This window comes from Terrapene carolina, unplaced genomic scaffold (genome assembly GCF_002925995.2).
Source record: "Terrapene carolina triunguis isolate 2854851 unplaced genomic scaffold, T_m_triunguis-2.0 Scaffold236, whole genome shotgun sequence".
Lineage (NCBI taxonomy): Eukaryota > Metazoa > Chordata > Testudines > Emydidae > Terrapene > Terrapene triunguis.
The window spans coordinates 14,974,112-14,999,279 of NW_020664587.1; the positions used below are offsets into that span (position 1 = coordinate 14,974,112).

The following is a 25,168-nucleotide window of genomic DNA, read 5'->3' on the forward strand; positions in this document are numbered from 1 at the left end:
GGATGGATGGGTGGGTGTGTATGGGGATGGATGGATGGATGGATGGGTATGGAGATGGATGGATGAAGGGGTGTGTACAGGGATGGATGGGTGGGTGGGTATGGAGATGGAGATGGATGGGTATGGAGGTGGATGGATGAAGGGGTGTGTACGGGGATGGATGGATGGGGATGGGGATGGAGATGGATGGATGAAGGGGAGTGTACGGGGATGGATGGATGGGTGGGTGTGTATGGGGATGGATGGATGGATGGGTATGGAGATGGATGGATAGATGGATGGATGAAGGGGTGGGTGGGTGTGGATGGGGATGGATGGGGGTAAATAGAAGTATGTTCTCTTAGAATTACCAAGTCCCCCGTCCAGCTGAGATCAGTCACCGCCGTGCAGTTCATTCACACGCTATCAGGTAATAAAAGACTGATACCCCAGGACAGATCTTTAACCCCAGACTGTGCTGCTCTCACCGTTTGATCCTGCCAGTGATGTGCACAGTAAAGATGGGGGGCGGGTGCTCGACTGTGACCAGCAAGCCTGGGGAAATGCTGTCTGTAGAGTGGACAGCAGGGAGCTTTCGTCCGCTGAGCGCCTGCAGCACCATCTGCTACGGCTCTTGCTGGTTGGTTTTCAACCCTCTCTGTGGTTCAGAAGGGAGAAATGATGGCAGAGCAGCACCTGGGTAGACAGATATAATAGCTATACAGTCTTCTCTGCAGAGTATTTGACAGACAGACCGCGGCTGATCTCCATTCTGGGTTCTCTCATGACAATCTCAAGCAGCGGGATGCGAAAGGAAAGGAGCATGGTCATCTGCTTGTGCTCTTCGTGTCTTCGAAGCAGGTGTGTGTCTGTGTCTGTGTGTGTGTGTGTGTGCACGCGCTGGTGGGAGGCTCAAAAGGGGTCTTTACAGTCCCCCCACCCCAACTTACAGCCTCCCCCCCCCCCCCCCGCCAGGGGAACCCGCCTTGGAGCACCAAGCACATACCTTGCTGTCAGGTACGTCTGCTGGGAGGTGGAAGGTGTATTCCACCTGGAGTCATTTGCTGATAATAAAAAAAAAAGTCCATCATCCCTGACAGCTCAGCTCCCTTCCACTGGGCCAGCTGTCAGGCAGCGTCAAGACGGGGGCTGAGAAGGACGGAGGGAGAAGACAGGAAAGAAGCAGTGGGATCATCTAAGGACACCCAGGCTGGCCTCTGGGAGAGGAGGCTTTGCAGGCAGGCATCTTGCTGGCCGTATCCCCGCCTGTGTGTTCAGGCTCCGTTTGAAATAATCCTAGGATTTTTGTTCATTCATTTCCCACCCCCACGCTCCGCAGTGCCCTGTCCTTACCAGATCAGGGTCTTTGGCTTTTTTTTGTGCTGCTAGGAGCGCTTGCCAAATTAACTAGCTAGGAAGGCAGCATCAGGCCTCAGATCATCTTGACAACCACATTAACCAGAGGTGCTAGGAAGTTACCCTGAGGATCCCCGTTCGTCCTGCTGTGGCCAAGCACAGGGTCTGCTTCCATTGCCTGCTGGGTTCGATCATTGTTTAACTTGCCTGCTCAGGTTTCTTCGTCTTGGTCAGCAATGCTAAGAGGCAGGTAAAACGAAGCAGTTTGGGAGCTGGCAAGGTGCGAACGTGAGATCTGGGGGAACTGCTTGTACTTACAGAAATACCCCTGGGTGGGGGTGTCTTGTCAGAGTTCACAAACTAAACGGGCCTGGCTAGTGGTTGGATGGGGAGACCGGCCTGGTGCAATGGGCAGTGGTGTTGGAGATTCCATCGGGGGCGCTCTTCCCGCTGAATCAACACTGAGCCACAGGTGCCAGAGAACCAGGGCCGGCTCCAGCTTTTTTGCCACCCCAAGTGGCGAAGCGAAAAATAAAAAAGAGATAAAGCCGCGATCAGCGGCACTTCGGCAGCAGCTCTACCGCGCCGCTTCATTCTTCGGCGGCAATTCGGCAGCGGGTCCTTCGCTCCGAGAGGGACTGAGGGACCCGCCGCCGAATTGCCCCAAAGACCCTGACGTGCCGCCCCTTTCCATTGGCCGCCCGAAGCACCTGCTTCCTTCGCTGGTGCCTGGAGCCGGCCCTGCAGAGAGCAGGGGCTGGGCTGGTTTTTGGATGAGACATAAAACCAAGATACAGACTCCTCAGGGTGGCTGACAAGCCCGAACTTTTTTTCCCACAAGTTTTTTGGGGCATGAACCACACTGTCCTGGCCAATTCGAAACAATCGTCATGTCCTACCTCTCTAGATTCCCCTTTGCGTCTCAACTGGATGCCACTTTCTCTCTCCTTTCAGCTGTTGTGTTGCGCTGGTAGAGAGCTTCTGTGCTCACAGCCAGAGGTGGCTGCACTTGCGAGGAGATTCCTTCAGCTCCAGGGCAGGGTTCTCTGCTGCAGTCTGGCCCACTTCGCACTGGCCTGGTGGCACAGAGGGGCTAGAAAGCCGCTAGATCACCCCAGCTGGAAGTTCCCCCAGCAAAGGGAGTGCGGCTGAGGCACTAAAGTCCACCAGGGCTGGTATAAAACTGGCTCCAGAATTAGAGATCTAGAACTTGTCCGTCCCTCTCAGTGATACCCAGTGGCCGTTGGCCCATAGCTGGGCCATAGTTTGCAAAGACACTGTGGGAAAGATGGAGGAGAAGGTTACCTGGCATAGACACTGATGACGTCAAATGAGTTACACTGGAGCAAACCTGGGGGAGTCGGCCCACATCAGCCCCATCCCTGTATCAGCCTGGTCCCTTATGGAAAACTGTGCTCACTTCCTCCTCAGTTTGATGCCAGCACAGATGGGAGCAGGAGTAGGTCGGCTCTCTGTGCTGGCCAGGGGTTGCCCAAAAGAGGCGAGTTAAACCCAGAGAGCTGCAAACAGAGCCAGTTATTTCCTGTGTTCAAGTCAGACCCCAGAACAGCCTGTCAATGAGAGGTGATCCTGGAAGGAAACCTGGATCGGAGAGCCCTCTGCTGAGAATCGGTGGAAATTCAGATCTAAATCAGAGCTTCGATCTGTGTGTGCTCTTCGGTTCAGGGGGCGCTGGAGTTTGTAGGCCACACCCCTGCTTCCCGTCATGGCTGTTGAACGTAGTAATATGAAAAAATGAGCTCCTTTGATTTAAAATTGCAGAGCTCTTCCTTGGAGCCGTCACCAAACTACAGTCATTTACTTTACAGCTGTTTAGATGTTTCTCCACATTGAACTGCAAAGAAAACCAGCAGTCGCTACTCAAATGATTCCAAGCCCTACCTGCATCCCCCCAAGCAGTGCACCTGATTAGTGAGACGATCAGGCAGCTTAATGACTCCTTATCGCTGCCAGTTCTTCCCTCTCCCTGCGCTCTTCCACCATGAGCTGGTTTGCTCTGGTTGGCTCTGCAGAGGGGCAAGCGCCTGGAAATCGTACTTTTAAATCTTACTTTTGAAATGCCCAAGGAAAGATAGCAGCCCCCTGGCCTGTGGTATGAAAAACTCTTAGGATTCCTTCATGTATCAAAAATTGTAAAGCCGGAGGGGACCACTGTGATCATCTAAGACTGCTGCGTAGGGCGGGAACGAACCCCGGGCTTCCTGGATGGCAGATGAGAAGCATACCGCCGAACCACCACTGCAAAGGCAAAGCATCAATCCAGGCCTTTGCGAGGACTTGTCCACAATTTGCACCCAAGGGAGAATCATAGCCTTCGGCCAACAAGCCGCTTTCATGGGTGAAAGGGTTAATGTTTTTAAAAATTGTACAGATGAGTATTAATATATTCGTAGGAATGAAATGACTTTGCTGTGGTTACCTGCTGCTTCTCCCCTTCGGGTTTGCACTGCTGCCCAGGGATCTGCATTGAATTAATCAGGGACAGAGTTGCAGAGGGCTAAGCATGCTGCAGTGGGGTATTGCAGTGACCTTTCGCCTCTGACGCTTTCGTGATCCATCAGATATTGGCCACGGAACTCAGGTTTGGGCTTTGCAAGGGGGTGAATAGGATTTTTATCAGAACTAGCAAAGTCTCGGGGGATTCAGACAATAGGGTCCTAATTTGGTCTCTCACTAGTTCAATGGGATTTAGGTCAAAAGTAAAAATGACTTTGGTGTGTCCCTGTCCCTGAGCCAACTCCCCTCCCACATGAGTCACTTGTGTATATTCATCTGTTTTTACGTCCTGTGTGATGTTGCTGTGTGTGTAGCTGTTAAACAGCCACTGAGTTCCACACCAGAAGTGGCTGCATTTCAGGGATGGGCGAAGTAATTCATAGGCACACCAGGTTTTCCAAAGAACTCGGCACCAGATTATCTAGGACTCAGCATCCGCAATTGGGGCCACATTTTCCAAAAAAACTCAGCTGCCGGATAGGCACCAAAACAAGGGCCAGAACTGCCGAAGTGCTCAGCACCTCCCAGCTCCCGTTGTGACTCTGATGGCCAGAGTTTCCAAAGAGCTCAAAATCCGGCCCCAGTTTTGGGTGCTGAGCTGTGGTGGAAAATCAAGCCCGCGGTTTGTAAATCTGTAAGTGTTCTGGGAGCTCTTGCAAAGGGACAGATGTTATGTAAAAATGGCAGAGCACGATTATAACATCGCAGCAGAGAATGGCCCAGTTAGCAACGTCCTCACGGGAGCAAAGAAAGCCTGCAGGCCTGGTGACTTCAGTCAGGCCTATTACACAAAAAGCATCACTAGTTTGACTACTCGTATAATGGGAATCTGCAAATCTTGCAGCATCTCTTGGTTTTAAAAATACTTCGGGGAAACTTCCTTCCTTGGGGAGTCAGAAAAAGGAGGGGGAGGAGCGCAGAAGACTCTTAAAGTGATTCCCCCCGGAGACAACTGGATAAAAAGAAGAACCAAAAACCTCATGCTGTGGGCTTCCAGGGCCAAGCGCCTGTGTCGCTCCAGTGCAGTGCTACGCCACCACCTAGTGGCTAGCAGCGGTGCATCCACAGGGTTGAACCCCTGGGGCTCCTGCCTCAGTCATTATATTTCTCTGCAAGGGATCAAACACGGCGCGCCGGGAAAGACGCTAATGCCCGGTTGTAGCGAGGGGAGTCCGACCTTGCTGAAACGGATGTTAATTAATTCCCTGAGAAATAATTAACCATCGTCACTCATTAAAAGGGGGAGATGAAAATGCTCCTCCAGCTGCTGGCATGCTAGAAGATGGGATCTAAAAGGCACCTGATGCTAACCTGATCTGGACAGACCTAGGAGACCGACTGATTGAAACTCATTCTCAGCTACACTTCAGGCTCCTTGATGCCACTGCAGCAGCCTAAAGGGATGGAAATGGTCCCTTGAGAATATCCCTTGCCTGAAGTCTTTCCCCTAGCCCTGCCCCAGCCCCGGTGTAGGGGGCAGAGGAGGGGCGTGGCCAGAGGGCACGGTAGGACAGCTGTTCTCCGCCTCCCAGGGCCCATGGGAAGCAGCGCGTCAGTTAGAGCAGCCCCCGGGAGACATGTGGTGTGCGCACAACCGGCCTGCTAGAGACGAAGGCCAGGCCAGTGGTTAGGACGCTAGCCTGGGGCCACAGAGATGGGGGTTCAGGGTTCTCTACCCCCACAAGCTTTCTGTGGGATCTTGGGGGAGTCACTGAGCCCCTTTGTGCCTCAGTTTCCCACCTGTAAAATGGGGATAATAGCACTGACCTATCTCCCAGGGGTGCAGATGTGATGCTGGTGAGGTTGTTGCTGGCACAGAGGGCCCGAGGGGGGCAACAGCGGGGTTCGTTGCCCGGTGTGCTTTGCGCCAATGAACACATCAGGGTGGAGAAGCAGACAAAGTTTATTCAAGAGCTCTGAATAGGCACTAGGAGACCAGCATGTCTCAAATCAAGCGCGCTGATACAAGCAGTTTTTCCCTTTTTATCCTTTCCTTCCTCCCCCCCTTCCTTCCCTACCTCCCTCCCTTCCTCCCCCTGTAGCAGTTACATTAAACGACCTTGGCTTTGTAGCTTGTTCGCAATGTTCCCTTCTGCAAGTTATTTTGTCCTTCAGCTAGAAGCATGTAGGTGCCCCTTATCACTACCGCTTTCCAGCTGCTGGCCTGTGAGATTAGTAAAGTTTAACATGGAGGGGCTTTGGTTCACTTTGGCCTAGAGCGGGGGGGCTTCATCGACTCTCTTGGTCTTCCACCCCCCCCACCCCCCCCGAGTTACCTAGGGTGATGCCTAGTGACACCAACAAGGTAATGGGGGTTGGGGGGGAAACAAGTACCTTCGATAGATAGGCAGGGCCCTAGGCGATCTCCTGTGTCTGGTCCTCCAAGCTGGACTGGAGTGATTGAGAATCAGGCCCACTCTGCAAAGGATGGCTCCAGAGCTGGTCTATTGCCGGGAGCCTGACGATATTTCCCGCTCCTTGGCCTGCATCAGCTTTAGACGAAATATGTTCCTGGGAATTTGGTGCCAGCCTGGGCACCCTGGGGCCCAGAGTCCTCTCGGTAGCAGGAGGCAGCCACGGGGCAAGCTTCCCCTACGTCGTGCTCAGCCTGGACCTGGAAAAGCCAGCCCTAGGAATGGGAGGGGAGAGCCACAGACGTGGCTTGCTGACTCCTGCCTTGGTTTCTCGGCAGAGGTGACCGATAAGGAAGCCGCACGGTGCCAGAGTTACGGTGGCAGTTTTGCAGATAGGCGAGGAGGGGGCACAGGGCTCATGTCATCTGCACCACCAAGCAGCCATTGCACAGTGAGTGACCTGGGTTGGACTCAGGTGAAAGGCTCCTTCTCCCATTACCAGTCCCCCGAGGCATGCTGTCCCCGCCACATAGCGATCTGCTGAGCTCGTCCCAGGAGGAAGGTTTTCCTGCATTTGGTGCGTCTTGCCCCCTTGCTCCGTAGCATTTCGCCTCCCAAAGGGCACCGCCAGAGGCAGCAGGGGAAGGCTGCCGCTGCTTCTGTGGGGAAAAATCTAGCCAGCCCTATTAGTTTAGGCTTTAAATCGACATAGGCCCGCCCTGCAGGCCACAGGCCTGAACCAAACTAAGTGTCATGTTCTCTGCCAGTAATTATCAAAGGTTATGACCAGAGGAGGGGGGGTCGGGGAGGAAAAGAATGAAAAGCCCCAGCTGCAGCAATAGTAAAGTGGGTGTTTATGGCTGGCGAAATATAATAACCGCTTGTGTGAAGCAATAAGCAATGCAGTAATTATCTAAATTGACTAATCATGCCCCCCCCCCAATCCAATTGCATAAATACCCCATTATGTAATTGTACCCTGCCTGGAACATTTAAGTAACAGCACCCCCAAATGATGCAAAGAAATGACAGTGTCGGAAACCGCCAAAAAGACTCTCCTATTCCTGTCAATGAAGTGTAACGTGTAATATGATTGCGGTTTTCGGCTTTAAAAAGGCAAATTGTACTTTGGATCAGGGTAGTAGTTCTCAGACTGCTACCCCAGCGCGTTGGTATGTATTGCAATAAACGGGCCTCAGGCTTGAGTCTGTGAACTAAAATCAATGCGTGGGTGACTTTTTCCACGACAATTTGGGGGCTCGTCCGGGATCGCTCGACGTCCCGCCGGACGGGAGGACCGCGGACCGCTTCCACACCAATCCCAGGCGCCAGGTAAGAGACCGTTGTCTCTATTTGGGCTTCGGTGGGAAGCTGCCCATAGGCTCTGGGTTCAGGTAAGGGCGCGCTGTGATCCGAACCTTTTGGGGCTAGACTCATTTGCCTGACGCCTGTTCGTCTTGTGTCAGTAACTGTTCATCTTGTAACTTGTCTGTCTTGTAAAAGAAAATGTCTGTTGGTATTGTAATAGGTAGAGTAACTGACGGTAGTGTGTTTTGTATTAAATGGGTTTTGTTTGTCTGCTAAGTGTATTCGACTTCGGGCACCGGTCCCCCCGAAGGGCGAAGAACGGTCACTGAAGGGCCCCGGAGTGACGCGTGAGGGTTGGCGACAAGACCCACCGGCAATAGGCCGGTGGCGGTGAGTGCCGTAATGTTGTCCCGAATTAGGTGTGTTGCATGAGTGTGGGTCGTGCGGTGGCCCTACCCTTGTTTCCCTCTTGGTGCCTCGGGTTGGTGCCCTGTGCCCCCTCCTCGCCCTCCAGGCGAGGAGGCCCCAGGAACCTGCCCACGAACTCCTATCCTGTTCTCTTGAAGGCGGGCCGGTGCTCTCTGCTGGGGGAGGGGTGTGCGGGGACCATGACTTTCCTGGCCCTTCTGTTTGGTTGGCCTGCGACCGAGTTCCTCCCTTGATTTTCCACTTGGAGCCGTCCCGCTTGGAGCGAGGGGCTCCCTCCCCTTGCTCGGAGAGAGGGGAAGTCCCTGGAAATCGCCCGCCATACCGGAGGCAATAGGGTATCCTACCCCATTTCTTTAAAGGACGGGCCGGTGCTCTTTGCCGGAAGGGGGGTGTGCGAGGACCTCCCTTATAAGCCCTCCCCATTGGTGTGAATGTTGAGGAGTTGGCCTCGCCTGGATAAGGAGGCTTGGGAGTTGGCCTCGCCTGGATAACAGAGGCCTGGCTTGCTGGCGTAAGGAAAAGTGGTCTCGCCTAAGGGAAGGAACCCTACGAAAGGAGACCTGGGCTTTTTAAAAGGCCTTGCCGAGAGGAAGGCCTGAGCTGATAGCGCTAGTTACGTGTTATGTGTAACCTGTCTAATGTGTTTCTCGTTTATTGTAATATAGCAGTTAAAGAAAGGAGGCGGGTTGTACCCAGCTCATCATAAAGGGACTTAGCTAAGTGAAGAAGGTGGTCCATCCGGCGTTTACAATGGGAGCCTCTAATTCCAAACAGGGCCCCGTGCCGGAAAAGGGCACTCCTGCCGCGTACATGTATTCAAATTATGGTCCCTCAACTTGCAAGTTTATAAAAATTTGAACTAAGAATACTAAAAATAACCCTAGCCTGCAATTCCCCCCAGACGGAACTGGGTAGGGAGCTGCTGTCCAGCCCCCACAGGCCCAAGGGCAAGAAATATTAAGCGCCTTAAGTATCAAAAGCCCTTACACAGACCCCTCAAACAGTGTCTCCCCGTACTGAGGAAATGTTCCCCTTGCGCCATTTCCCGGGCATTGGCGCTTCGGGTCAGGAGACCTTGGAGTCCGTGCATGCACCTTGGTCTCCCACGGAATTGTACCATCTGCTGTACCCCAAATGGTGTGTATTTAAATGTGTCTGATCCCGCTTACAATAAGGTCCTGACATTTTTGCAAAAGGACACTCTAGAGGGAGAGACCGACCTCAGCCCTTCCTCGTTGCAACAGGAACTGCTGGCTAAGCCCCCCCCCCTTATTGTGGGCTGATCATGCCAACCTGATTGGGCACATTGGGTCTGCCCAGCTGGGTGAAATTCACCCAAACCCAGCAAAACCCCTTCCCAAAGTGCCGTAGTACCCTCTTTCAAAATAGACCAAGGAAGGAATTAATCACCTCCTTAATTTAGCCAAAAGTATAAATAAAAAGGGGGTTAGCCAAAAAGCCCACCCTCCTTGCTAAATTGGTAGTAAAAGTAGGCCTGTGCCCATGAAGAAGAAAAAAAAAAGTGAACCAGCAAGAAAAAAAGGATCGGGCCCAAACAAGCAGGCAACCGCAGTTTAAGGAAGTTAAAAGAAAGAAAGTAAAAAGTTAACTCTGTAGTTACTGAAGAAAATTAAGTATGAGTTAGTTTTAGTAATGTATTTTCTTGTAAAAAGGCAAATGCCAAAACTCTTGTAAAACTTTTGCTTAAGGATTTTGTATGACAATCTGGCATATCTGGACTGATAAAAAAAAAAAAAAAGTGAAGTGCAGCTTCACAGATCCAGTATGGCCAAAGGCCTTTTAAAAGACCGCTCCCAATCAAAAGACCAAACTCAGCCCTCATAAATTTCTAACAGGATCGCCCAATGTAACTACCAGCAGTGCCCTGTTGGCCCTGGCTCAAATGGAAATTTATTTAATAAATAACACAATGCTTAATTGTTGCTAGGCACTAATGAAATGTGTTAGGTTTTTATATACAGCAGCCCTGCCACTCGCTGAAACCAAAAGACTGGGTCTACACGGAGGTCCATCAGCAAGAAAACGCCCTGGCCCCATGCTAAAAGACCCTTATCGGGTGCTGTTAATTATCAGCACCGCTGTGAAGTGCTGAGAATTGACTACCTGCCCATGCTTCTCACTGTAATGACTCTCCGACTGATGATCGGTCTATCTTTCCTTTTGGCGTTGTTGCTCCTTCTGGACGACAGAAGTGAAGGACAAGGTAAAGAGCCGGTAACCTCTCCTTTGTCCACTGGCAAACCCACTGAGCCTTTGGATCTTGCTAAGAAAACAACCTCTCCACCTGAGGACATAATAAAGCCTCCAACCAAGCAAGGTGATTGTGCTGGTAACCCCTCCCTTGCAGCCTCATTGCCGGACAGCTAAGTGTACTAAGACTACGAAATCTAGAAGAATAGCTTGCGGAAGCTAGCCAAAACTACCTGAAGATGAAACTTTTACCTCTAATTTAGCCTGTACCATGTTGTAATCTTATTATCAAAGCACCAGGGCCGGCTCCAGGCACCAGCCCACCAAGCATGTGCTTGGGGCGGCACCTGGAGGGGGGGCGGCCCGAGAGCGGGGCCGCGACTGGGCTCGCCGCCCTCCTCGCGGCGCTCCGGCCGCCGGGGAGAGCGGAGCCCCAGCCGGGCTCTCCGCCCTCCCCCCGGCGCTCTGGCCGCTGGGGAGAGTGGAGCCCCGGCCGGGCTCTCCGCCCTCCTCCCGGCGCTCCAGCCGCCAGCGGAGCCGCGGCGGGCTTGCCGCCCTCCCCCCGGCGCTCCGGCCGGTCGGGGAGAGCGGGCCCGCGGCCCGGCTCGGCGCCCTCCCCTGGCGCACTCCCCGCGGGGCGGGGCGGCGGGAGGCTTTTTTGCCTGGGGCGGCAAAAAAGCCAGAGCCGGCCCTGCAAAGCACAGTTAACTCAGGTCCAGGCTGAAGTTGGTAAATTGCATGACATTTCCGCCCTTAGTTTAATAACCCAAAGATTGCTAACAAAAATGGTATTAAATATCACCGGTGCTGCAAAGGCATGGCAGTGGGACTTGGCATGTCCAAAAGTTCAAAAAATTTCCTAAATAACCAGCTAATGACCATTCAAAGTAATCTCGAACACCAGGCCTGGCCCACTGCCCTTGCAGACTCCTCGGAAGTACCCTCTAATCTGTGGCCATAAAGACACACGTAAAAGTGTAAACAATTGCAGTGCTCCTTCCGAGCAAATAGGCTGGTCGGAAGGATGTAGGCTCCCGCATATCAAATCCTGCCAGGTCCGTAAAAGGAATGCATGTAAAATTAAGTAATTCACTAAAACATTTAAAAGAATAAACCACCTGGTATGCCTAACCAATTTATAGTCAGTGCTACCGCGCTACTATGCTTTGCACTAAACTAATGTCCTTTGTTTTTTGTCTAAAGACCCCCGCCCCTTCCTCAGCCCCTGCTCTTCCCCATCACCCAGCCCGAGAAAAACAAAGCTGGTTTCAGGGAGGGGCGGTATGCAATGGGGGATCGGGCGGAGGTTGTAAGCCCACTCAGTGTCAGTACCCCTAGCATCAACTCCCTTAACCAAGCCGGCACCGTCCTCGGCACTCCCGAGCTGGCCAGTTCACGATCCTCAGCCATGTCCTCAGCTGCTTTCTCTGTGCCAACGTACAGCGCCGGACACCTCCTGCACAAGGAGCAGGCCCTGTGGATGAAGGGCACTTGGATTAGGCTGTTAATGGTGTGCATTGTAACTGCGCACGGCCACGCTAAGCCAAATCAGGATGAAATCAGAGGGACGGATTCTGTGGTGCATCTCGCAGGAGGCACAACCCAGGGTGGCTTTAAAGAAGCCCCTTAAAAGTGGCCTGGATTCTGGCTCTAACGTACGGCAGCGTTAGGCTGCCTGGGGCCTACGCTGCAGCGGGGAATCTCTATGGCTCTACGTGATAGAGACTCTTCCTCCTGCCCCCACCCCGGCCCCTGTGCCTGGGGCTGCGTGCGCGCGTTGGGCAGGGGGCAGCATTCATGGTCCCTACACTGCTGGGCTGAAAGAGTCTCCCCCAGCCAGCTGTGCTGCCCTGTCAAACCTGACCCCCCAAGGAGCCGTTGCTGGCATGGCTGCAGCGCTCATCTTCTTAGCCTCCTTATTTTGCAAGCACCCGGGTGTCGGCTGAATAACTCCAGGGCTGTTTGCAAACCGCAGGTGGCATTGCCAAGCTCCGGGTGGGGAGGTGTCTAGGGCGGAGGGGGGACTGCATGGTCAGAATACCCCGGCCAGCCAGTCTTGGGAAGGGATGGTTTAGTGTAAATTGCAGGCGTGGCAGCAGCTGAGGGGTCTGCTACAGGCTACACCTGTGACCTGTGGGGATGGGAGTGAATGTCTCATTCTCCATGGCCGGCATCCTCTTTGCTGGCACGTGCCCCAATTGCTGGTACTGGGCCCTACGTTATTTACACGACCGGCCGGAGGGCCCCCGCCAAGATCAGCCCCGAGCAATCCTATTGACATACAGTTAAGCGCGTACCTTAAGAGTTTGCAGGATCGGGGCCTAAAAATGCCATTGGGACGAGCCTCTTCTTCCAGCAATCCTGCAAGCCGGCAGCCAACAGGCATCTGGGAAATCCACCTTAACTCCTAGACCCGCCCCCGAGAGGGCTTCCCTCTGAAAATTCCTCCTCCTGGCTCCTGAAAGTGCAGGGATGAATTGCGCTTCAAACTCTGCCTTGTGCTCCAAGCCCCTTAAGGAAGAGAAGGATTCTGCAAGGGACCTCCCACCAGGTAAGGGGCATTCGCTGGGGGAGGAGGAGCTGCTTGGAGCTGGACCTAGGGAGGCTGCTGGGCTGGAGAAGGCCTGGGATCCGGAGTGTGTGTCTCAGACACATGGGCACAAAAAGGAACGTTGGCTGTCGGTTTGTCTCGGAATTATGCCCACGGTACACCGGAGAGAAGCAAAGCATCCCAGGCTGGTCCTAGGCATTTGCAGCGTAGCGTGTCAGCCTGTGTTTCGTATGTGTCTAGTCTTGTGTCTGGCTCTGTAGCTCGCTGGAGAGAAAGTTACTCCAGGTTTATACCTGAATAAGGGCAGAATCAGCCCCATGGGCTCTAGCGTGTGTCCTGGATATGCATGCGTTTGGGTGTCGTGCATGCTGCGTTACTTGCTGTGGGTGCATGTTGGGGCTGTGTTGTGTGTGTCAGTGTGCCTCTGTGGCAGAGTAGCTGATTAATAATAGTAGTTTGCATTCAGGTAGCACTGTACATGTGCTGCTCTCAAAGAGTTTTGCAAAGGACGGTGAATATCATCCGTATTTACTGATGGGGAAACTGAGGCACAGAGGTCCGGTGACTTGTCCAAGACACAGTGATTCTGGGTCAAAGCCAGGAGTAGAAGTCAAGTCTCCTGGCCACCAGGTCTAACCACCAGTCCATTTCCCCTCCTTCTATAACCTAGTGTAGCTTTTCCTAGCCCTCTTGGTTCCTGATTTGTGTCTGTACTGAGAGTGACTCTAGATTTCCCAGTCCCGCCCTCCTCCTCCTCAGCCTCCTGGTATTTATCCAGGCCATTCCACACTAGCCAAGCATCCACCTTGTGTGGGATGCAGCAGCCAGATTTATCAACATCCTTCCGCCCAGACTTTGTTTTGATGCCAAGTTGGGGTGTCGGTTGCCTTGCGTACACAAGGTGCCACCTCCAGTTGTTTGTCAGGCCTGAGGAATGAGGCTTCCCCTCCAAACGCACGGTGCCCTGGCCTGTGGGGGAGGGAGGGAGGGCAGCAGGGGAGATCTGGTTCCTGGCTCTGCCACTGCAGCGCACGTCAGATTCCTGCGATGGGAGAGGACCTTGGCATCAGAGCTGCAGACCTATTACATGATTCATCCCTTAGCTTGTTTTATGGGTGGTTTTCTGAGGCCCTGCCTGGCAACTCAAGGCAAGTGAATAACAAAGAGCTTGGTAAAGAGGGGCTGGCCTAAGAGAGAGATGGGCAGGGAGAGCCACTGCGCTCCGAAACCCCCGAAATCTGCACCCGGGAATGGTCTCTGGAGAAAATCAGGAGTTTGGGTTTCTCGCTGGCTGGAGATCTAACCCCATCTTACTGGTCATCTTTTATTCCAGTACAAGACTCACCCAGTTTTGCTCAGTGGCTAGAGAGGTGACCAAGAAAGGAAGGGACGTGGAAGGGGACTTCGAATTAGCAGCCCCCGTTCAGACTGGGAAGGAGGTCGCCATTGGCCTGGGCTGCTCAGTGATAGAGTCTGTTTAGATATTACCCTCTTCTACGTTGGCCTCCGCCATCAGTCTGAGATGGCAGAGATCCAGTTGTAAGCTCTTTGGGGCATGGACACTCTCTTTGCGCTAGTGCGGTATAAGCTCAGACCGGTGGGGTCCTAGCCCCTGACTGGGGCTTCTAGGCACAACTGCAATTCGAAATAACGGGTGAAGGGTGCAGAATGCGCCCATCCATCCTTAGCCCTTCCCACAGCGGGGTCCCGTGCGGCCCACACCAAAGGGCATTGGCCCCAATCTCACTGGGTTTGCCCTGCCAGGTCATCGCATTTCGGGTCAAGTCAACCACACTGCTGACTTACTTGCCAGGCCTGATCCTGGTGGGGGGAATCGACCTCCCTCCCATGGAGGTTGCAGCTCCAGACCCTCGTCCTTTTCCCACCCTTCCTCCCACCTGTCCCGGGACCCTGCATCACTTTCCCCTGCAGAAGCCATCGGGTTGCAGCCTGCCACCATCCACCGTTCGTTTCTGCAGGAAAGTGGGCAAAGGCTCACCCTGGATGAATCAATACATCTCATGTCTCAGACTGACGAGAGATGAATCAGCCTTTTCCACCCCGGCTCCGTGGGGCCCTTGGGGGAACGGACTTTCTTTACTCACTTGCCCTGCCTTTGCCTTTCAGGAAGCAGCGTTTAGGAAAGGATCCTCTCGTAGGGGAGGACCAAGCATCGCTAAACTGCAATTCGTGTGCTTACACGAGGCCTAGACTTCCCTTACAAGCTCGGACACGTTTGGTGGGGGGTGTGTCTGATTCGCATTGCCCTACCTGCTTTAAACGTGGTGCTTCCTTCTGCTATTTGTACCTTCACAGGGTTGGGAGCGCCAGATGTTAGGGACTGGTTAGGTTCCTTGGTCACTTCAGACACCAACAAACTTTGCCTGGGCTTCCAAAACGCAGCAGGGCCTGAGGGGTAACTTCACCCCTGTGCAGAGAGCCAGTACGTGGCCTAAATCTCTCCCGCAGCTAGCCCTGTTTTGAGGACTTAAGTGCTGCATAGGCCTGTGGGTGAGTTTCAGTCTATGTTCTTTAAAAAAAAATACTCTCAGGGCTGAGTGACGGGCATAAAACCCCACCAAGATTGCCCTGTCCCCCGTAGACACTCTCAGCATCGCAGTCTGGGCCATGTCTGTGGCCAGTGTGTCTCAGAATGCTTTGTCTGTGTGCACTGCGGCATGAGCAAATGGGTTCTGTTCCTGGCTCTGGGAGGGGGTGTGTTTGGGCAGTGGGGAGAAGCAAGAGGCAGGACTCCTGGGTTATATTCCCAGCTATTAGAGGGGAGTGGGGTCTAGTGGCTAGAGCTGGGGAGGAATGGAACTGGAAGTCAGGACACCTGGGTTGCATTCCCATCTCTGAGAGGGAGCAGGAACAAGTGGTTAGAGCAATAGGGGCAGCACTGGGAGGCAGGACTCCTGGGTTCTCTTCCCAGCTCTGGAAGGGGAGTGTGCTTAGAGCCGGAGCCTGGAATATTGATTAGTGTCTCTTTATTTCTTCCCCTTGCAGACCCAATTAACGGGAGCCACAGACCATGAACTGGGGTGTCTTCGAAGGGCTCCTGAGTGGGGTGAACAAATACTCCACGGCCTTCGGGCGCATCTGGCTCTCCCTGGTCTTCATCTTCCGGGTGCTGGTCTACGTGGTGGCGGCTGAGCGAGTGTGGAGCGATGACCACAAGGACTTCGACTGCAACACGCGCCAGCCCGGCTGCTCCAATGTCTGCTTCGACCACTTCTTCCCCGTCTCCCACATCCGCCTCTGGGCCCTGCAGCTCATCCTGGTCACCTGCCCCTCCCTGCTGGTGATCATGCATGTGGCCTACCGAGAAGCCAGGGAGCAGAAGCACCGGGAGGTAGCGGGCGAGAACTGCCGCCGGCTCTACCCCAACCCCGGCAAGAAGCGGGGAGGGCTGTGGTGGACCTACCTGCTCAGCCTCATCTTTAAGGCTGCCGTGGACGTGGTTTTCCTCTACATCTTCCACCGGTTCTACAAGAACTACACCCTCCCCAGCGTGGTGAAGTGCGAGATCCCCCCGTGCCCCAACATCGTGGACTGCTTCATCTCCCGGCCCACGGAGAAGAACATCTTCACCCTCTTCATGGTGGTCACGGCCTGCCTCTGCATCCTGCTGAGCGTGGTGGAGGCCTGCTACCTGGTGGGGAAACGGTGCCGAGAGTCCCTGCTATCCAGAAGCGAGAGCAGCCGGAGGGAAACTAGGCAGTTCAGGAGTGTCGTTCATAACAAAGACTGTTCCCTCTCCCACGGCGAGCAGGACAGCCTCGAGCCGGGAGAGCAGGTTTTCCACGCGGCGGATTGCAAGCTAGTCACAGCTCCAAACATAGCCAGCTCCCAGATAGGAGAAGATGTTATCTCCTAAGTGGAGGGAAAGACCTAGGGAGGCTGTCTCCGTGCAGAACGGCCCTCGTTCGAGACCAGCCTTCCTTGTTGGCCGTGCCTTTAGACATCACGAGCCAAGATCAGACCTGGCCTCTGCTGGCAGCTCTGCTCCCATCACACGCCCGGGTGTTAACGAGATTGGGTGCTCCCCCTGCATTGCATTGGTCTGGTGGAAATAAGTGGACTCAGGCACTTTAGAGAAGAATGGCCTCTCTAGTCAAAGGGAAGCTCTATAGGAACCACAGGCTGGAGAGAAGCAGGGGGAAGGAGAATGTTCAGAGGATGTTGCGAAGGCCAAGACTATAACAGGGTTCAAAAAAGAACTAGATAAATGATAGGGCCATCAATGGCTATTAGCCAGGATGGGCAGGGATGGTGTCCCTAGCCTCTGTTTGCCAGAAGCTGGGAATGGGCGACGGGATGGATCACTTGATGATTACCTGCTCTGTTCATTCCCTCTGGGGCACCTGGCATTGGCCACTGTCGGAAGACAGGACACTGGGCTGGATGGAACTTTGGTCTGACCCAGGATGGCCGTTCTTATGTTCTTAGTGCAAAGCCTAGAGTTGTAGGATTTAGACTTATGAGATTTGATGGGTTCTTGCACCAGCTGCTGCTGGACGCTACTGGAGACAGGACACTGGGATCGAAGGACCCGTGGTCTGACCCAGCCTGGCAATTCCTGTGGTGAGAGATCATGCAGGATTGTGCCCTCCTGTGTTTTCCAGTGGCATGCCCAGACTAACTTTAAAGGCGTCCGTCAGAAGGTCAAGCCTCAGAGAGAGGAGTGGGATGTAAGGAACAAGCCAGACATCTCAGCTGGCAGTGAGAATTTCTCAGCCAACAGAGCTAGTGCCACTGTGGAAACAGAGCCAGGCCCTTCTGTCTGTCCCTGAGTGACATGCCAAATGGTAGGGGGGCGTTGGAGAAACCCGGCCTGGCCGTGAATGCTCCTTGGGCGGGGCTGCCTAGGCCAAGTGGGTGTTTTCTCTCCAAGCCTGCTAGGGGTGAGGTCTCCAAAGTGCCTCATTTCATGAACAGTCCTTCAGCTTTGCTTAACCCATCAGGACCAACCTGGGGGGTAGCAGAAGACACTAGAAAGAACAGGAGGCTTCCCAATGAAAAGAATGCAGCGTTTTCCCATCTGCGGGAAATGACCAATAATCCATCCTGCCAGAGATTCAAGTCATGGAAACTAAACACTTGCTAACGTCAGTGATGGGGAATCCGTTCACCCTTAGGGAATTAAAGAGTTTTGCTGACGGGGGAGGAGGGTAAGGCGGCGGCCAAGGGGAAAGAAAAAAATCTCCTAGATTCACTGGTTTTCAAGGCCGTTATGATCATCCTGTCTGACCGCCTGCACAACACAGGTCAGAGAATTCCACCCAGCCATTCCAGCATCAAGCCCTTCACTTCCAGTTGAGCTAGAGCCCATCTTCTAGAAAGGCATCCAGTCTTGATTTAAAGACTCCACGGGGCGGAGCATCCACCACATCCCTTGGTAGGAAGTTGTTCCATTGGGTAAGGTTCAAACATCTCCTTTCGTTGACGGAGCAAGGGCAGCTGTGTGGGTGACCCTCTTCCTGTGGAGTGATTTGTCATCTAACATCCCATAGCATCCTTCAGGGAGTAGCTAGTGATGATAGAGCCAAAGCAGGAAACTGCATCCTGCTGCCCTAAATTCTCAGATACCTCACTCCCCCTCTTAAAAAGAACATGATGATTTATTTGGCACTGGATGGCTGCTGTGTTCCACCCCAGAGATGGCGGCATTTCAGGGGTGATCCACCCCCAGAGGGTGGAATTCTATACTCATTCCATGTTCACGGAGCTAAGGCAGCATCTGTAGCACTGATGACCGTCCGCAAAACCATGCGGTGTGGACATGATACATATATTTTAAAAGCCCAACGCGAACAATTCATTTAGCCACTGCACTGCACTATCCGTAGGCCGGCTCCTCAGCTGCTATGAAGCCGCTCAGCTGCGCTGTAGAGAGTGAAGTTGTGCCCTTTTACACCCACTGCAGATCTGACCCCTGTATGTATTTCTCGCCTTGTGTACCCTTGCAACTAATAAAAATGTCTCTTTATAAGAAATGGGCTTTATTTCTGTTTCTCGTCCTTTGTTTTAGCTTAAAACCAATACAACGCTGCGGCATAAATGTTTGTGAATGGGATTTTTCAAAAGGTGCGCCCCAAATAAACCATTTTTACAGCGTTGAAGAGTTGCTTGCGGAGACGGGTGGAATAAACTCCCTAGTTCTTCAAAAGAGCTTATCACCCTTGGAAATATGGCCCTCTTTCATCTTCCTTTGAAGCAGCTGCAACTGACCACTGTTGGGTATTGGAACCTGGACAACCTGTGGTCTGGCAGTGCCTCTGTTCATGTGTGTGGCTTGGGAGAAGGCTTCTTGTAATATAATGCACGGAAAGCAATTTTCTAAACACTATTAAAAACAGGCCTTTACTTTTATAAAGAGCCAGGATTCACCTGCAAACAGCCACTGAATCAGAAAAAGAACAGCCTCTGGAAGCCAGCATCCTCATAGCTAATCATTTTTGATTAGCAGGGTGGGAGCTGAGAGTGGTTGGAGCAGAGGACAGGGGACCAGGAATCTCTTTTGGTTCTGTCTCCAGCTTCACTCGTAATTGATTATTACTTGCCGGGTGCTGGTGACGTGCCCGGCCCTGACTCTGCTACAGGACCTTGGGTGAGTCATTTCACCTCTCAAAGCCGTGGTCTTGTTGTCTGCAAAGTGGGAATCGCACGAGTGGGGTTGGCGCCTTAGGGGATTCCTGCTTCCAAAGCAATTTTGCTAAGAAAGGCAAAGCATTATCCTTCTGCTCTCACACATTGCACAATGGGTCAAAGCCCAGATAAGGCCAAGCCCTTGTCTCTATGAAGTCCATGGCAAAACTCCCATGGAGCTCAATGGGCGCTGGCTATAATTCTGAGCTAACATGTCAAGTCCATTTTATTTTTCTGTGACTCTAGGCTTTTTTTTTTAAACCTCTCTGAAGAAGGTCTGCTGAGCTTATTGGTGAAAGGGAGGCACGCCCAGCAGGTGTACGCATCCCCGGTGCATCAGCAAAGGCAGCGAGAGCTTTCAGACTGTGCTGCAATGGAATAGCTAGAGAGAGTTTATGGGCTTCTCTACCGTCAGGTAAGAGGCATGGAGAGAGCTCGCTTGGGCTAGAGGAAATACCCTGGGTGGGCGGGAGCAGTATGATTTAATGGAGCCTACATGCAGGATGATAAACTTCACTGTTCTGCAAGCTGGCATAGCGTCTACTCTCAGGAGGCAAGTGCTGTGCATGGGGTGTGAATGTGTAACAGAGACAGTCATGCAATGAGAGACACGGTATTACTGCTTACAACGTTTCCTGTTGCTAAAGCACGTTGACAGTGCTAAGTTACATTCCAGTGGTAATTTGTGACTGAGGTTCTGATCGATTCGGGAATTTATTAATGTGTTACACATGCACTAGACATTCAGGTATCAAAGCGAAGTGCATGGCATAAGAACCTATGTGGATAGATCGGTAACTCCAGATATTGTGACTATGATAGATAGTATTGTCGACTTGCTAGAGGATACACTGTATATTCCAGTGATTTCATGGAGGTGAGCTTTGTTGTTTATTTACTATGGAAAGTTATAATCAAATTACTGGTAGTATTTAATATTGATATTGTAGAAGGGTCCCCAGCCCCAATTGGGATCAGGGCCCCATGTGCTAGAGGCTGCACCAACACTCATGAAGATACAGTCCCTGCCCTGAAGAGCTCAGAAGCTAAGAATGCTAGACATTATCACTAAGGGGCTATTTTCACATTTTCAGAGCAAACTGCCAGTCTCCGCCAGTAGCAGCACCTGCTTTTTCACTAACACTGCCAATGTTTGGAATTGGATGGAAGGGTACGTCCAATGCAAAGCACGGACCCAAACTCAAGGGAAATCCCTTGCCAAATAATCTTATTGCATTACCAGAGCGTGTAGGAGCCCCAACCAAAATCTGGTCCCTGTTGTGCTAAGCATAATACATGCTCCAAAGAGCTTATAGTCTGCAAAGACAAGACAGCCTAAGGCCGGCAGGGGAAACAAGTACAGTGACGTCAAGTGACTTGCCAGAGGTCACACAGACAGTCAGTGGCAGAGGGGAGAATGGAATGCATGTCTCCTAGCCCTGTGCCCTGGCCCCTACATCATGCTGCCCCTCCCCCCGATTGTTATCTCATAATTTTCCCTTTTTTTTTTTCACACACTGAATACACAGAGGGCCAGATTCCGCCCCCCTTAGCTGGAACAGCACCTTGACTTCAATGGCCTGCTCAGAGTAAGGCACTACGCAATAGTGTACACTTTAAGACTCTTCCAGCAAACTCTTCCTCCCCTGTGGAGTCTCTTGACTAATCAGTGGCACTACCCATCTGAGCAAGGCCTGCTCAGGTGAGTAAAGGTTGACAGGGTCAGGCCAACAACTGGAGAAGTAAGTGACCCAGTGGACTGAAGAATCTATGAACAGAGCCCCATGGAAGCACATTAACACTACATCCCCATCTCGTTAATAAACAAAAATTGATAAAACAACAGCACTAAATGGGAAACCCTGATCTGGTTTACTGCAGTAGTATGTTGTGTTCTGCAGCGACTCAGGCTGCACTGTAATTCCTGAGGATCTCAGTCCGTACCTGAACGTTTTCTGGAATGAATAACCAACAATAATTCCACGGTAAGCGCACTCATCAGTAACATTAACGTTGAACGTGACGTTCAGTTTATTATTGGGTTTTCATTGTTATCTTGGGCCAAGATTTTCCTAAACCACTAGTCATTTAAGGAACATCCATTTTGGGGAGGGTGGAGGGGTTCTGACTTTAGGTGCCTTTAAAAGGCCAGATTTTCACTTTTATTTCTGAAAGGCGAGTCTCTTTAAGGTGTCTGAAGTTGGATCACCTGAACTCACTAATCCCTTTGGAAACTCTGGGCCTTTGAAACACACACGGAGAGGAAAGGTACTTTCTGAAAACTTTGCGTCTCTTTTAAGAGAATTTGGAGGGGAGGGAATTTCATCCCTGTGGCCTCCTGGTGTGAAACTCAACTCCGATTAAATCCCTGGTATGCAGCTGCTGTCACTCCCAGAGGCAATGCTCCTGGTGGTTTATGTTCTTTTCTTCAGACAACTGCACCCATTTTGCTCAGCATGGCCTTGTGGAAGACAGTGTGGGTTGGGAGGGGACAACTGATAATAGCAGACCGTGTGAAATGCTGGGGAAAACAAGCACAGGCATGTGGGCTAAGGGTGAAATCCAGCCCAGTACAACGAGCCAGCAAAAGGACTAGCCACCACTCAAGTCCCATGCTCTGTTGTCTTAAGCAGAGGTTATAGGCAGAGGTCAGCGCACATGAGGGCTTACGTGGGATTTAAATGGGGCCTGAGCTTGGTGCTGCATGGGACTGAATTTCATCCTAGAGTACAGGAGGGCTGTGGTCTGCATGCTGGTCCCATTACAGACCGTGACTTGCTTTCCTGAGGCCATGGGCTTGATCTCCAGCAACGTGGTGGCTCCAATCAGTGCAGGCCATATGAGAACGCTGGCGTTACTCTGCACTGGCGGGGAGGCGAGAGCAGTGGTAACGGGGCTTATGGCAAATCCAGGGGTACATTGTTCCTTCAGACGCAGCCCTGAGCAAGGCATGTGTATTGACGGCACCATCCCAAGAAGAGCCGGGGAGGGAATCCTAACTCAGAGACCCACCTGTGAGGCACAGTTCACCCCTGCCTCTCCCTTGCTCAGGGTGAGGGGCAGGAATTTACTCTTGGTCTCCACCCCTGGACTGTCTCCACTGCTGGCCAAGGGAGTAGGGGCTGGCGCCAAGGCCCCAGGAGACCCCAGGGATGTGTACCCCCCACAGGTGGGTTCTTACTCCCGTGTGCGGGCACACAGTGCTTGCTGCAGTCTAGCCCTCGTGTAGCCCATTCCACTCACTGCAGCTTGGTTGTCTCCGCTCCAGCTCCTGCTCTGCTAACCCCAAACGAGAGGATGAATTGGTCCTGGCTCCAGGAGCTCCTAAGCGGGGTGAACAAGTACTCCACGGCCTTCGGGCGCATCTGGCTCTCCGTGGTCATCGTCTTCCGCTTCCTGGTCTACGTAGTGGCGGCTGAGCGGGTGTGGAGCGACGACCAGAGGGACTTTGAGTGCAACACGCGCCAGCCCGGCTGCTCCAACGTCTGTTATGACCACTTCTTCCCCGTCTCCCACATCCGCCTCTGGGCCCTGCAGCTCATCCTGGTCACCTGCCCCTCCCTGCTGGTGGTCATGCATGTGGCCTACCGGGAGGCCAAGCAGAGGAAGTGCCGGGAGGCGGAGGGAGAGAACTGCCGCCGGCTCTACCCCGACCCCGGCAAGAAGCGGGGAGGGCTGTGGTGGACCTACCTGCTCAGCCTTGTCTTCAAAGTTGCTGTGGACGTGACTTTCCTCTACATCTTCCACCGGCTCTACCCCAATTTCAACCTGCCCCGCGTGGTGCGGTGCACCGAGGCCCCCTGCCCCAACACGGTCGACTGCTTCATCGCCAGGCCCACCGAGAAGAAACTCTTCACCTACTTCATGGTGGCCACCGCCACCCTGTGCATCCTTCTCAATCTCTGCGAGATGACCTACCTGGTCGCCAAGCGGTGCTGGGAACTCGCCGCCCGGCGCCAGGGCAGGGAGCAGCTGAGCAAACCCACAGGCTGCCATCACTGTGCACAGCAGAAGAACCAGGGTCTTAGTACATCCTCCTCAGGGCAGGCTCCATTCCGGTCTGTCCCTTTATACCGCGGGGAGGGTGCTGCTAGTGAAGGGAGAAGAGGCTCCTACCTCATCTCCGTGCATTCACTATCTCTCGCACAGACTCCATCCACCAGTGCAAACTTCTCACCAGCTTCATTCCCTGCAGACTGATCAACAAAGCAATCAAAGGCTTATTAGAAACATTTCTCTAAGGGTTTTCAGTCCAGTGCCCATTGAAGGCAGGGTCACGCTGTGTATGAAAAGTACGTTGACAAATAGCAGAGCCAGTCAGCACTTTCCAAATTTCAATTTTTTTTTTCAACAACAACAAAATTTAAAAGGGATGAAATTTGTGAGAAAGTGTGCCTGTTTCTTGATCATCTTCAATAAATACTTTGCAAGGGGTTGATAAATGCTTTGTAGATATTCTAGGCATGTTCTAGACGGAGTCATGTGTTTTTTAAATGGACGTAAACACACTAGTGGAAAGTGTCGTGGGTGGTTTGAAGCCATGTCTATAAGCAGCTGTTGGACTCAATAAAGGTCCGTAGACATTTTAATAAATGGTTCCTCGAGTGTCATAAATGATTTATAAATAGACCTGGAATATAAAGTCCTTCTGTGACGATTTGGGAGCTCTTTCTATGTACAGCTTATGAACTCTGTTGAAATCATGAACATTCTTTGGACTGCAAACTCTATTTTGAATGTGGGGTTTGGTTGCCTTCTCTGTTGTCCTTTTACCTCCAAGATGGACTGGGATTCCACGGAGTAGCGGCACAAAGCTAACAATAGAGGGTTGTTAAACCTTCATGATCCTATATTCACATAGAAGCACCCTAAACAAAAGGCTGGCTCCTACCCAGGAGAATTGGGCTATCCAGGGAGAGGTCACCTGGTTACAAAGTCACCTGGTAGGGATCTGTGCTCACCTGTTGAGGCTGATCAGGAGGTCACCTGACAGAGGTTATAAAAGGGCAGGAGCTGCTCTAGTCTGGCTCTTCAGCCATTTCCAACAGCTGAAGAGGAGGGGAGCGGCTGCCAGAACTTGATGAAGCAGTGGAGAGCCCTGCCCACCTGAACACAGATGGCCCCCCAAGGACTCCCAAGGGAAGGGTGAGCCGGAGTGAGGAGCATTGCATTCAGGAGAGGGGTTGTTTTCTAAAGGATATGTGCTCTCTTGTGCTTTTGCTCTTTACTTAAGAGGTACTGAGTTACAAACCTTTTGCTACACCTGTGTCCATTTGCTTCTGCTGTCATGCGTCCCTGTAACCCTGCGGGGCGTTCTGGGGACAGGCAAGAGCCGCTGGGGAGGCGTGGTGTAGATGGCATTAGTCTCAGGGCCTAGGCAATTGGACTGCAGGGGCTCAGTGCTCAAAGAGGTGTCAGGCATGAGATCCAAAGCCAGGAACAGTGTATAACCTCTGCCATCCCCAGCAAGCTAAGGGCATATGAGATTCAGCATTTGAATCCCCTTCACAGCAGTCTGGAAAGTGTCCGGGGCGGGGGGTCAACCAGATCTGTGACACCTTCCACTGTCTTCAATGGGGCACGGGGTTGGGCCCAGAGACCTAATCTGTTTTATGCAACTTTCAACACAGCACCTGCCAGATGGTTGCTGCCTCTCATAGGTTGTGTGAGAGTCTCTGTATGCCTTGGCCTAGCCATGGGATTGGAAGTTACTTCATGCACTGATGATGGTGCAAAGATATGGAGAGAGACGGGGACAGGGAGAGCTGGTAGGTGGAGATGGGACCCAGTGGGACAAAGGTAGGATGTTAATTGC

The 25,168-nt window shown here is 52.5% G+C and overlaps 2 protein-coding genes across 2 annotated transcripts; both read left to right on the forward strand.

Moving 5' to 3' along the window:
* The first annotated feature begins 15,736 nt into the window (after positions 1 to 15,736).
* LOC112106185 (gap junction beta-5 protein-like) lies at positions 15,737 to 16,582 on the forward strand. Its single transcript, XM_024199311.1, has one exon. It carries the CDS (start codon positions 15,737 to 15,739, stop codon positions 16,580 to 16,582), a length of 846 nt encoding a protein of 281 aa, XP_024055079.1.
* A 6,065-nt stretch (positions 16,583 to 22,647) lies between these two features.
* Positions 22,648 to 23,553, forward strand: LOC112106197 (gap junction beta-4 protein-like). The gene has a single exon (XM_024199324.1). It carries the CDS (start codon positions 22,651 to 22,653, stop codon positions 23,551 to 23,553), a length of 903 nt encoding a protein of 300 aa, XP_024055092.1. The 5' UTR covers positions 22,648 to 22,650.
* The last annotated feature ends 1,615 nt before the right edge of the window (positions 23,554 to 25,168 follow it).

Bases quoted from the DNA above. Each gene is read 5' to 3' on its own strand.
- LOC112106185 (XM_024199311.1), top strand. From the start codon at position 15,737: ATGAACTGGGGTGTCTTCGAAGGGCTCCTGAGTGGGGTGAACAAATAC.
- LOC112106197 (XM_024199324.1), top strand. From the start codon at position 22,651: ATGAATTGGTCCTGGCTCCAGGAGCTCCTAAGCGGGGTGAACAAGTAC.